A 12,541-nucleotide genomic window follows, 5' to 3' on the forward strand; every position below is an offset into this window, starting at 1 on the left:
GTGGCGCGTTGCCATGGTAACATGACGTCTGTTATTTGACGCTGCAACGCCACGTTGCCATGGCAACGAGACACCGTGTGACGTCACATTGGTGACGGTGACGCCGCGGTTCAGAAGGAGAATGAGGGCGGCAGCTAAGGAGGCGGACGCAACAGCGAAGTGACTTCCCATCAGGCCCGATAGGCCCGGGAGCGCGGCAAATGTATATGGGGGCGGACATATTTTTTGCCGGCCAAAATTTTGCTGGCCTGGGCCTAATGTGAAATCCGCCACTGAATAAAGGTAAACGACAAAAGAGAAGGTGGTATGCCTGTGCAAACTCTTGTTCAATATACAGGGACACCACACAAAAGGGAACAGCAAGAGGAAAGCAAAGGCCTCCTAAGTTTCAGCCCCCCCCCCCGTTTACAAAATAACTTTAATAAATGCTTAGAAATCATTTTGGTTTGGGGAATAAAAGAAAACCTCAATCACACCCATCCTTAAAGGAGCAATCCAAGCGCTTATTTTGTTAACATGAATTTGTATTTATTTATCACACAGGATTGAAGAAGGGGGTCTCAGGAGCTGAACCCCATTAATTTCATCTCTGGGGACCCCCGGCTTCCGGAGATACTTTCCTCTATAGGAAGTGCCGGTAGCCGCTCTGTCCGAGCTAGCTGGGGGTTAAAGTTTAATGCTCCCGCGGGCCAATAGGAAGCCGGACCTGATAATGTCACCGCTTCCTATTGGTCCGTCGGGTGCGGGAGCTTTGAAAAACCGCCATATTGTCCCTGGTAGCCAAGCAGAGCGACTACCGGCACCCTCGGAGGAGTTCTGTATCTCCGGAAGCAGGGGGTCCCCGGGAGCTGAAATTAATGGGTTTCAGATACGGATACCCCCTACTTCAATCCCGTGTAAAAATAATAAAAAAACAAATGTTTTTAAAAAAAAAAGGTCTTGGATTTCCACTTAACATTATCACTGCTGCAGTATTAGTACCCTTTAGCTTTACAATAGGCAGCTAAGTCCCTGCTCCAGAGACATTACAGCAAGGGGCAAGTGGAAACTGAGAAAGGTAGCTCATTGTATTGAAATGTTGTGGCTGGCGACATGAGCCTAGTAACTGCATCCCGTTCTTTGCACATTGGTGACAAGTTCTATGGTAAACAACAGAGGAGGTATAAGAAGGTCAAGAACATGATGAATGGCCATCCTGGATAAAGTGATGCGGGGAGGGAGCCTTAACCTGTGGGAAGAGAGCCTGATGCAGAAGAGGACATTCCTTCGGAGAGAGGCTTGGAGGCTGGAGCGAGAGACTTATGGGGAGGGTGTTATGGGCAGAGTGGAGAGGACTTGCAGTGGAATATTTGGAGATTAAGTCAAAGATGAGGCAAAGGGTTGTATCATGGACAGATTTGTAGGCAAGGATTCAAATCCGGAGTTTGATCTAGATAAATGCACATTCAGATGGACATCAAAATTATTTCAGAAGGTTTTTCAGAAGTGATTTTAAAATGGCACCTAATAAAAGGAGTGATGCATCACTGGTTTTTATGCACCGCACCATTTTCTGTTTGCGTGTCTGCCAAACATAACCAAAAGCTTCTTACATTCCACGCAGATTGTTAGCCAGCCACGTTTACACTTCCTAAGGCACAGTTTTGAGGCTAGGGAAAAGTGAAGTATTGCCACAAACTGACATAGAATTTATTACAATATAATTAATGAGTCATGTAAGGCATTCCTAAATTCTTCCACTGATGCACCCAAAATGGCAAACTTTGACATGATAGTAAAATAATAGATAATACAGTGGGACATTTATAAAAGTGATTTGTAGCCTGTGTTGGGAAAACTGTTTATACTGTAACAGTCTGCAAACCTGTGTATTCACCTATTACCTGAAGCTAATTCCACTGCTTCAATAGGACACAGATTGGAGACTTAAATGTGAGGTTCAGAATCTGCGGCAGCAGCTGTCTGCATCTTTTCACAGAGTAAATTAAATCCAGTTGTCTTTAAAATCACACGAAGCAATAAAAGAGCTGTACTGTGCCATCCTCGGATTATACAAACTGTTGTTGTAAAGAATGACAAGCTGATTAAGCGTCCTTCTCTTCAGGGGAGGAGGGATGCAGCGGGAGGAGAGGAGAATATTAGGCTGTCTGGATGCTCCAGTTTCAGTGGATGTACTTCAATAATTACATTCTGACAAACAGACGAACAAACCATCTCCAGAGGCGTTGGGGCTCAGTCAATGAATCACAAGTACTCACAAGTAGTAACAATAAGAAAAACGCACTCATGAAAATGTGAGCAGTCAGTGGATAAATAAGGCGATTCCTATGCTGATTTTATTTAACCATACATTTACGATTGGTGCATATGAATATGAAATGTACGACATCTAATTCACTGCTCAGATAATGTTTTTTAAGAGCGCATTAAAACCACACAATGATATTACGGACGTTTCTGTGACTGATATGTCAAATATGTGTTCAGTTATGTGAATTAATATGTTTTGCCTGTGAGGGATGCACATCATTAGACCATTGTGTAAACATATAGGGCAATATAATTACTAAGCAGCCTTCTGACATAAGGCACGTCACAGAGCATTTAAGTCAATGGGCAGGAAGGTGGCGCATGGCGGAAGACGTCTTAGTATATATGGACATTGCCTTTATGATTTGACAATGTCATATACTGTACATGGAGGGGAACTTTGAGTTGTTTTTTTCAGATACTTGTCAGTTTTAATGCTCAGACCTGAGAGTTTCAGCAAACAAGCTTTGCGTGTATTGTGATTACATACCTATTGTATTTCTTTATCATAGGGAGTTTCATGCTTCTTCTGCTGTACGAGTATATACCATACTTACCATGAACCTCGACAGATCTTGTTTGTTAACCGCTTGGAGAAGATCTCCCTAATGATCGTCCAGTTGTTGTGACTTTGTCTCTCTTACCAATGGATGTCCTCATTCCGTCCACCCATCAGGCTTTTGGTACTTGTCTCTATACTAGTCTTAACTCTTCAGTACCTGTAACCCACTCCAACTTTAATGTCTTCACACTTCTAATAATGTCACATTTATTCATTTGTTCCTGGCCATGGATGTTCCTCTTCTGCTATTTGTGGGTAATAACCAGAGAAGATGGGCGCCATTTTTTTGCGGATTTGGATCCGCCTGGGATCGGTAGGTTCCTTTGGGCCAATGATTTCCGCGGATCAGTCTCAAAAAGGCCAATCCCCCTTTTTCGGATGTTGTATTCTATCACTGAAAATACACATGGCGAATTAATAATCTGTGGTTGGCTGGATTTAACCTGAATGTGGATTTTTTGCAATCTGCAGAACAGATTTCTGATTCAATATGGAATCTAAGTGCGGATTCTTAAAAATCCACCTGGGTCGTATCCAATGGTGGATTCAGGTTTTTTAGTACCCAATGAGCAGTCAGATTTTGGTTGGGGGGGGGGGGTGGACTGATTCGCCCATCCCGAATAACCATCGTATCTATCCATGCTTCTTTTCGTTTTCTGGACCTTCTCAAATAATCTTTATATAGAAGGTCCATGAGATAGTGGGAACATCTCTTTGTAGGTATGGTAGAAGGATCCCTTCACAGATTGTGTTCTTTTTAGAAAATATACTCTATCAATTCTTCAATTCATCTCTGCTATGATGTTCTTATCAGTTGATAGCTTTAGGCCAAGGTAGACATATGTGACGATAATATATTTCGAATCACACAATTCCCAGGAAGATTTGCCACATAACTGTGCATTTTTTCGATTTGCTTATTATATACAGTATGAACCGAGTTGTAATATCCAGTCCAGCCTGTGTTTTACCATCTGATGGTCTCTGCCAGCTTTAGCATATTAGAGCAAGCAATGAGGTTAAAATGGCCAGGATTTCAATCACACAAGTGACACGGAGCCATTTGACAGTTGTTATGTTGGTGTGTTATTCATACTATTCTGCACGACCATGCAAATAATATATAGCAGAACTGGTAGGATGAGTTAACAAAGGGTAAGTTAGTCAAGAGATAAAGAGAGTTGTGTATAAAGGGAACCAATTGACTTTTTTGTTGCTTTAAAATGGGTAGCCAACTCTAGACGTCAAGGGCCACCAACAGGTTAGGATTTCAGGATATCCCTGCTTCAGCACAGGTGGTTCAATCAGTGGCTCAGCCAATGACTGAGCCACTGTGTTCATGTTGTATATTTTTGTTTATGTTGTGTATTCTCCTAGTTTTAAAATAAGATTCTTATATTTGGGAGTAATACAGTACATTTAAAGCATTTATATTCTATTACTTTCATTGTATTGTATGTCTTTATTTATATAGCACCAGTAATGTACATAGCGCTTCACAGTAGTAATACACGGGGTAATCAGATAAACAACAGATAATATAAATAACAGGTCATGGGAATAAGTGCTTCAGACATAAAAGTAACATGTAGGGAAAGGAGTCCCTGTTCCGAGGAGCTTACAATCTAATTGGTAGGTACGGAGAACGTACAGAGACAGGAGGAGGGCGTTCTGGTAAGTGCATCTGCATAGTAACTTCCTGGCTGCACCAGTAATAATTCTGCTCATTTAATTCATGTGTGCACAGTTTATCTTTATATACAGTTGTTATTCTGCTCTGTTATTTCCATAAGTCACAATCTGAGACACCTGTATTTGAAAAATAACATAACATTTTTTTTATATGGTTTCTTGTTTTCTGTTTCAGGCTGTAACACCTCCTGAGATATCTGCTTGCATTTCTCTAATTCTTCTCATGGGAAATAATACACAAATAATGTTTTTTTTTCCTCCATTAATAACTTGATGCATGTCTTATGACTTCTAAAGCTAGTTTTAAAAAGAAATGCTGAATATCATAAAATACAGGTAATTGTCTTCGAGCCGTATTTTACAGCTAATAAAAATATCATGCAGTAGCTGCAACGGCTAAAAAAGATCTTCTCTTGCATTAAACGGGCAATGGATGGAAGGGAAGTAAACATAATTATGCCCCTTTACAAAGCATTAGTAAGATCACACCTTGAATATGGAGTACAGTTTTGGGCCCCACTCCATAGAAAAAACATTAGGGAACTAGAGAGAGTGCAGAGAAGAGCCACCAAATTAATAATGTGGATGGATAACCTGACTTATGAGCTAAATTAGAAATGTTCACATTTGAAAAGAGTCGTCTAAGAGGGGATATGATAACTATATACTAATATATTCGGGGACAGTACAAGGAGCTTTCAAAAGAACTATTCAGCCCAAGGGCAGTGCAAAGTACTCGGGCCATCCCTTATTGTTGGAGGAAAGGAGATTTCACAGCGACAAAGGAAAGGGTTCTTTACGTTAAGGGCAATTAAAATGGGGGATTTGTTACCCGTGAAGACTGTGATGGCAGATTCAATAGATTTGTTCAAAAAAAATGTTGGACATCTTTTTAGAAAGGAAAGGTATACAGGGATATACCAAATAAGTAAACATGGGAAGGATGTTGATCGAGGGAGTAATCCGATTGCCAATATTTGGAGTAAGGAAGGAATGTATTTCCCCCCTTATAAGATGTAATTGGATGATATTTTACTGGGGTCTTTTGTTTGCCTTCCTCTAGATCAGTGGTTTTCAACCTTTTTTTTGGTTGGATTTCGATTGTAAAATTCTGGGGAACCCCAACCCCCGTCTCTTGCCCCCCTCACCCCCCATTTCTCGCCCCCTCACCCCCTGCCTTTCATGTCTCTCACCCCTCACACTCTCCCCATTAGGCTGGTATTATAGTGCCGGTGTCGGGACGCACACTCTTGTGTAGACTGCTATGGCAGTCACCCCAGTGCCTGCGCGTCTACAGGTGGAGAGGCGCGTTGACGCGGCAGCTTTTTGAAAAGACAAGAAATCTTGGCGGCTGTCGCGTGACGTCAGAGCAATGCATGTCGTCACCCAATGAGGGCAAACCAGCTTTGTGACGCGTCCGCCACGCCCCAGCCTACAACAGTGCTGCACTGCTAGAGAACCATGTGGATAATGTACCCCAGATACCTGATCCTGTGTCCCCACCACCACCGGCGGACAACTCAGCACTCCTGTTACCAGCAGGTATCATGCACCACATGACCAGTAATGGCCAAATCTCCCACCAGGTGGGAGAAACACCGTTACATATACACACACACACACTCTCCCCCTATATCACACACACACACACACACACACACACACACACACACACACACACACACACACACACACACATACAGAAAATAAATATAATTCTAAAGTAGCATTTTATGTTCATGTAAGCACTCTCTCCCCCTCCTTCACACAGAGACACACACAGACACACACTCTCTCTCCCTTACTCACACACACTCCCCCCTTTCACACACACACCCTCTCCCCCTCCCCCACACAGACACACACACTCTCTCCCCCTCCTTCACATAGAGACACACACAGACACACACTCTCTCCCCCACACAGACACACACACAGACACATACACACAGACATACAGACACACAAAGACATACAGATACACTCTCTCTCTCCCACACAAATACACACAGAGAGACACAGACACACACACAGACACACTGATACACACAGACAGACACACAGACACACTCTCTCCCCCACACACAGACACACTTTGTCTTTATGGGAGCCGGCTCACGCTGATTTTCCACTCTCCGGTCAGCCGGAAGTTGATGGCAGAAGCAGGGAGAGGGAAGAGCATTGAGTTGCTGGCTGCCGCTGCCAGATCACTGCTGCGTGGGGGTGCCACCATGCTGCCGGGCCAGGGACAGCTGGGAGAGTTATCCCAGCTCTCCCCCTCTGGCGGCCGCGGAACCCCTGAGGGGTGCTCGCGGAACCCCGTGGTTCCGTGGCACCCCGGTTGAAAATCACTGCTCTAGATCAATATACTGTAAGTACAAATATAGGATAAAGTATCTGTTGTCTAAATTTAGCATAGGTTGAACTAGATTTTGTATTGTATTGTATGTCTTTATTTATATAGCGCCATTAATGTACATAGCGCTTCACATTAGTAATAAATGTGGTAATCAAATAAATAACAGATAATATAAATAACAGATCATGGCAATAAGTGCTTTAGACATTAAGGAAGAGGAGTCCCTGCCCCGAGGAGCTTACAGTCTAATTGATAGGTAGGGAGAACGTACAGAGACAGTAGGAGGGAGTTGTGGTAAGTGCATCTGCAGGGGGCCAAGGTTAATGTATCATGTGTTCAGAATATCCACAGTGCTATTCGTATGCTTCTTTAAGTAAGTGTGTCTTAAGGTGGGTCTTAAAGGTAGATAGAGAGGGTGCTAGTCGGGTACTGAGGGGAAGGGCATTCCAGAGGTGTGGGGCAGTCAGTGAAAAAGGTTTAAGGCGGGAGAGGGCTTTAGATACAAAGGGGGTAGAAAGAAGACATCCTTGAGAAGAACGCAAGAGTCTGAAGAGTGCATACCGAGAAATTAGGGCTGAGATGTAAGGAGGGGCAGAAGAGTGTAAAGCTTTAAAAGTGAGGAGAAGAATGGAGTGTGAGATGCGGGATTTGATCGGAAGCCAGGAGAGGGATTTCATGAGGGGGGACACTGAGACAGATCTAGGAAAGAGTAGAGTTATTCTGGCAGCAGCATTTAGGATCGATTGTAGGGGAGACAGGTGAGAGGCAGGAAGGTTGGACAGCAGGAGGTTACAGTAATCAAGACGGGAGAGAATGAGGGCCTGAGTCAGGGTTTTAGCAGTCGAGCAACAGAGGAAAGGGCGTATCTTTGTTATATTGCGGAGGAAAAAGCGACAAGTTTTAGAAATGTTTTGAATGTGAGGGGCGAATGTGAGAGAGGAGTCGAGCGTGACCCCTAGGCAGCGTGCTTGGGCTACTGGGTGAATGATTGTAGTTCCAACAGTAATGTGGAAGGAGGTAGTAGGCCAGGTTTGGGAGGAAGTATGAGGAGCTCTGTTTTAGCCATGTTTAGTTTAAGGCGGCGGAGGGCCATCCAGGATGATATAGATGAGCGTATGTCTTTTTTTCAGCCTCATCTACAATGTAACTATGTAACACTTGTGAGCACATTCACATGTCTCAGACAGGTGCTTCCACTGCAGCCAAGGATTCTGGGTAATGACATGCAAATGAGCACTCACAGTGAGTCCCAGCTGTTTCGACATGTAGGGTCTCATTGGTGCAAGTTTGGTTACTGGCTACGCAATGTGAAGCTGCTAAGTGGTTATAAGCAGACACAAAGAAAGTTATGGTGGAAGGTTTTTGTTACTTTTTATTCACCATAACTCTCTTTGTGTCTGACCATATTGTAGAAACATTCATGCATGCAATTCTCTACAGTGCATCTCTTTTTCTTTAAATATAAAGGTTTGCCAATGCGTAAATGAAAAAGCAGTTGTAGTTTGGGTGTGTAAATAGGGTTGCCAGACGGCATCTCCCTAAATACTGGACACAATAGTGAAAGGTGCGACACACACGCCTCTCCACTCCATGCTCTTTCCTCCTCTGCTTGTCCCCACCCCCAGGCTCCTGACTCCTCCTCCTGATTGGCTGCATTACCCATCAGCAGCCAATCAGGATGGATTAAGCTGCCGAGCCCCCATAGCAACAGCCGTGTTCTTTCCCTGCTCAGGGAAATCCCGCGGCCCCCCAAGCCGGTCAGGTCACTATGTCCAGAAAGGTAATACCGCACATATACATTTCCAGAGAGGTAATACCGGACACATACATTTCCAGAGAGCTAATACCGACACATACATGTCCAGAGAGGTAATACCGGACACATACATGTCCAGAGAGGTAATACCGGACACATACATGTCCAGAGAGGTAATACCGGACACATACATGTCCAGAGAGGTAATACCAGACACATACATGCCCAGAGAGGTAATACCGGACACATACATGTCCAGAGAGGTAATACCGGACACATACATGTCCAGAGAGGTAATACCGGACACATACATTTCCAGAGAGGTAATACCGGACACATACATGTCCAGAGAGTGAATACCGGACACATACATGTCCAGAGAGGTAATACCGGACACATACATGTTCAGAGAGGTAATACCGGACACATACATGTCCAGAGAGGTAATACCGGACACATATATTTCCAGAGAGGTAATACCGGACACATACATTTCCAGAGAGGTAATACCGGACACATACATTTCCAGAGAGGTAATACTGGACACATACATGCCCAGAGAGGTAATACCGGACACATACATGTCCAGAGAGGTAATACCGGACACATACATGCCCAGAGAGGTAATACTGGACACATACATGTCCAATATTACCTCTAACTTTTTACTGGACAAAGTGCCCAAATACAGGAGAGTCCGGTTCAATACTGCACACCTGGCAACCACATTTGCAAATCTAAAAGTTATAAGCCCCTATTCGAGCAGGGACTACGGCAGACGTGAAATACTTCAGCTCCACCTACGCGAGATTTCTACAAGGAATCCAGTGTAGGAGTTTTTCTGCGTTAAGTAGAAGGTCCGTGCAGCACCGCAGGGGTTAACAGTTCTCTCGCACGATGGGCTACAAAAAGAACGTTAGTAGTCTGGGGGGGAAAAAAATGTTTAACACAGGATATCCGTTGTGCAATGTGATTTCCAAAGCACATCTCGCTCCAATGAACCGGATCTTCTCATTTCACCATTTCTGGGGGCTGGGCTAATTCGAGTTGTCCAACAGTCCTGCACTTTGCAGAAAGCCAAGTCATATTTTTTTTTTTTTAATTAGTAGACACAGTAGCTGTGGTTGGAAATCCGACTAATTGGGCCGAAACTGACAAACCGTGTTAGAAAGGCTTGAAAGTGTTTCTGTCTCAACAAGAGGAGTTGCAGAGAAGGAAGCTGCGTGTTGCAGGGTAGGAACGGGCTTTCTTTAACACCGCGACGCTGACACATGGAGAGGTACGTTACATCTGATCTAATTCTATTATTTGGCTCCTAAAAGCAGCATTGGGGGTTTAAAGAAGAAACGGAGCGTGCTACCTTTGATATGTGCAATATGCATCGTTCCTCTCGTCTCGCCTTTACAGAGCACATTGGACAATATATACTAAGCAGTTGGTACACAGCTTTCAGCCTATTCAAGTCGATAGATAGTACGGTGTCTGTAGCAGGAGTAGGCTTACTAAATATGGACCATTATATTTTCTTTAGTGAATACTTCCTACAGCTTAAAAGTAGTCACTGTATACAGAAAATCTATTTGATTTACTTGTAGGATTAACCAAAGTGATAATATCATATTACTGGTCTAACTGCTACAGATTAGGTGGCACTGAGTGACCAGTGGGGTCAGCAGCTTCATTCATTTTGGGCCAATAATATGTTTGTGTTGCCCACTATTTCAGGTGAAACGTGGAGTCATATTCAATATGACCTTTTATAGGTCATACGACCGCTTACATGAACATAAAATGCTACTTTAGAATTATATTTATTTTCTGTATATGTGTGTGCGTGTGCGTGTGCGTGTGGTGTGTGTGTGTGTGTGTGTGTGTGTGTAGCAGCAGTATTCACCCGTTGCTCTCAGGGTTATGTTGCTGGGTTGTATACAATGAACAGTAGGCTGGTGTCACAATTTGTAGTTTGTCTGAGCAAGATGAATTATATCTTTTATTTTATTTTTAGAGCAGCAATTGAGGTTCATGCTCATTTTAAAGCACACACTGGTGTTGGTTGAATGGCTCCTTCCTGTTGCCGCTGAAATTATTGTGAAGAGAAAGTTGAAGCACACAGGGGAATAGACAAACATTCTTGGTCTCATACACTGCCCCAGCCAAGCCGTTAAGTGTGCAAATGCTACTCACGTCAATAGTGTTACTGTGTTTTAACTACAGATGTGGCAGATGTCATTACCCATCCAAGTAAAGTCACACACATGATTTACACACATTATCTCCTTAACACAGGGAGTTCTCAACTTCAGTCCTCAAGGACCCCCCCCCCCCCCCCCAACAGGTCAGGTTTTCAGGATATCCCTGCTTCGGCACAGGTGGCTCAATCAGTGGCTGAGTCGAGGAGCCTGCTTCAGCACAGGTGGTGCAATCAGTCCCTGCTTCAGCGCAGGTGTCTCAACCAGAGCCCTGAGCCACTGATTGAGCCATCTGTCGTGAAGCAGGGATATCCTGAAAACCTGACCTGTTGGGGGGGGCTTTAGAACTGGAGAACCCCCTGCCTTAACCATCGTTTTCAACAGTACTAATGTTGACACGTGACGTGAACGCTGGCCCGTGATTTCACGGGAGCCATGTAGCGTCTGCTACAGCTGTACTTGTGTAGGTTTTTCGGACTGAAACCATCTTTCTTTTGTATATATGTATGTCTTATTTATATAGCGCCATTAATGTTAGGGTACCAGATTTTCAAACTGAAAAACCGTGACACATTTATAAAATTTTTTTTAAAACAAATTACATCACATGACGCACCCCGTTGCCATGACAACGAGACACTGACGTCAGGCGGTGACATGTTGCCATGACAATGTGGCATCACGTGATGCCTCGGCGCCATAATGCGTCTCGTTGTCATGTCAACTTGATGCAGCGTGACGTCATGGAGCGTCTCGTCGTTATGGCAATGTGCATTACGTGACGTCGTGCAGCCATGTTAACGGAATTTGATGGGGGAGGATACAGCCAAAGGCAAGATAAATATATAATAAATAGATCTAAAAAAATGTGTTATCTCCGGGTTAGCCTTCAATAGAAGGTGGCAACCCTGGCTGCAGTGTGTGTTTGTGTGTATAGAGGTGGGGGCTGCAGTGTGTGTTTCTGTGTATAGTGGTGGGGGCTTTGATTGGGCCCTTCAACTCTTACAGCCAGGGCATTGTTGGCCAAAAATGCCCTGTTCGGAGGGGGTGATTACTACTTCAAAAATGTATTTATTTCCAATTCTTAACATAACACAAACTCTCGTCTCCCCCCCTTCCCTCCCTTTCTCGCTCTCTCAGCTCCCTCACCGTGTATGTGTGTATGTGTAATTAAAATAATTAACAAATTAAAATTAAATAAATAATTGACATAAATTAAAATTAAATAAAAAAAGTAGGCATTAATTAAAATTAAGACATTTTAAAAATGTGACATTCCTGACCTTGTATGTATATTACACTTTGCAAAATAGGGTCTCTTGTTCTCCTTGTGGCAGTCAGTGACATCACTACCATGCAGGGCCACAGACAGCTTTCCCGGGGCCCAGAAACCACGTTTCGGCGGCCTTGCGAGAACCCCCCCTTCTCACACACCACCTCACTCTCACCACACCTCACACTCCCCAGTCACCCTTTCCTTCCCCCCTCTCTCTTACACCCCCCATGTATTTTTCTCCCCTCCCCACTCAACCTCCCTCCCCAATATACTGTACGTGCACACACAGTGACACACACACTGACAAACACACAGCCACTTACCTACACACAGCTCTCCCCTCCTCATATCTCCCTCTCATATCTCCCCCTCACATCTCCTCCTCCTCATACATTCC

The 12,541-nt window shown here is 43.9% G+C and overlaps 1 protein-coding gene across 30 annotated transcripts in view; it reads left to right on the top strand.

Annotated features, from left to right (window-relative positions):
• Positions 1-12,541, top strand: part of CELF2 (CUGBP Elav-like family member 2) — a 392,945-nt gene that overhangs the window by 122,256 nt on the left and 258,148 nt on the right. Inside the window, exon 1 of one of the 30 annotated variants that reach the window (XM_075599454.1) lies at positions 9,716-9,958. The exons of the other annotated variants lie outside the window; for them this stretch is intronic. Coding sequence (XP_075455569.1) covers positions 9,951-9,958 — 8 coding nt within the window. The 5' untranslated portion in view covers positions 9,716-9,950. Of the gene's footprint in view, positions 1-9,715; positions 9,959-12,541 lie in introns of those variants that run through there. 30 annotated transcript variants of the gene reach the window in all.

Source organism: Ascaphus truei, chromosome 5 (assembly GCF_040206685.1).
Source record: "Ascaphus truei isolate aAscTru1 chromosome 5, aAscTru1.hap1, whole genome shotgun sequence".
NCBI classification, from domain to species: Eukaryota; Metazoa; Chordata; class Amphibia; order Anura; family Ascaphidae; genus Ascaphus; species Ascaphus truei.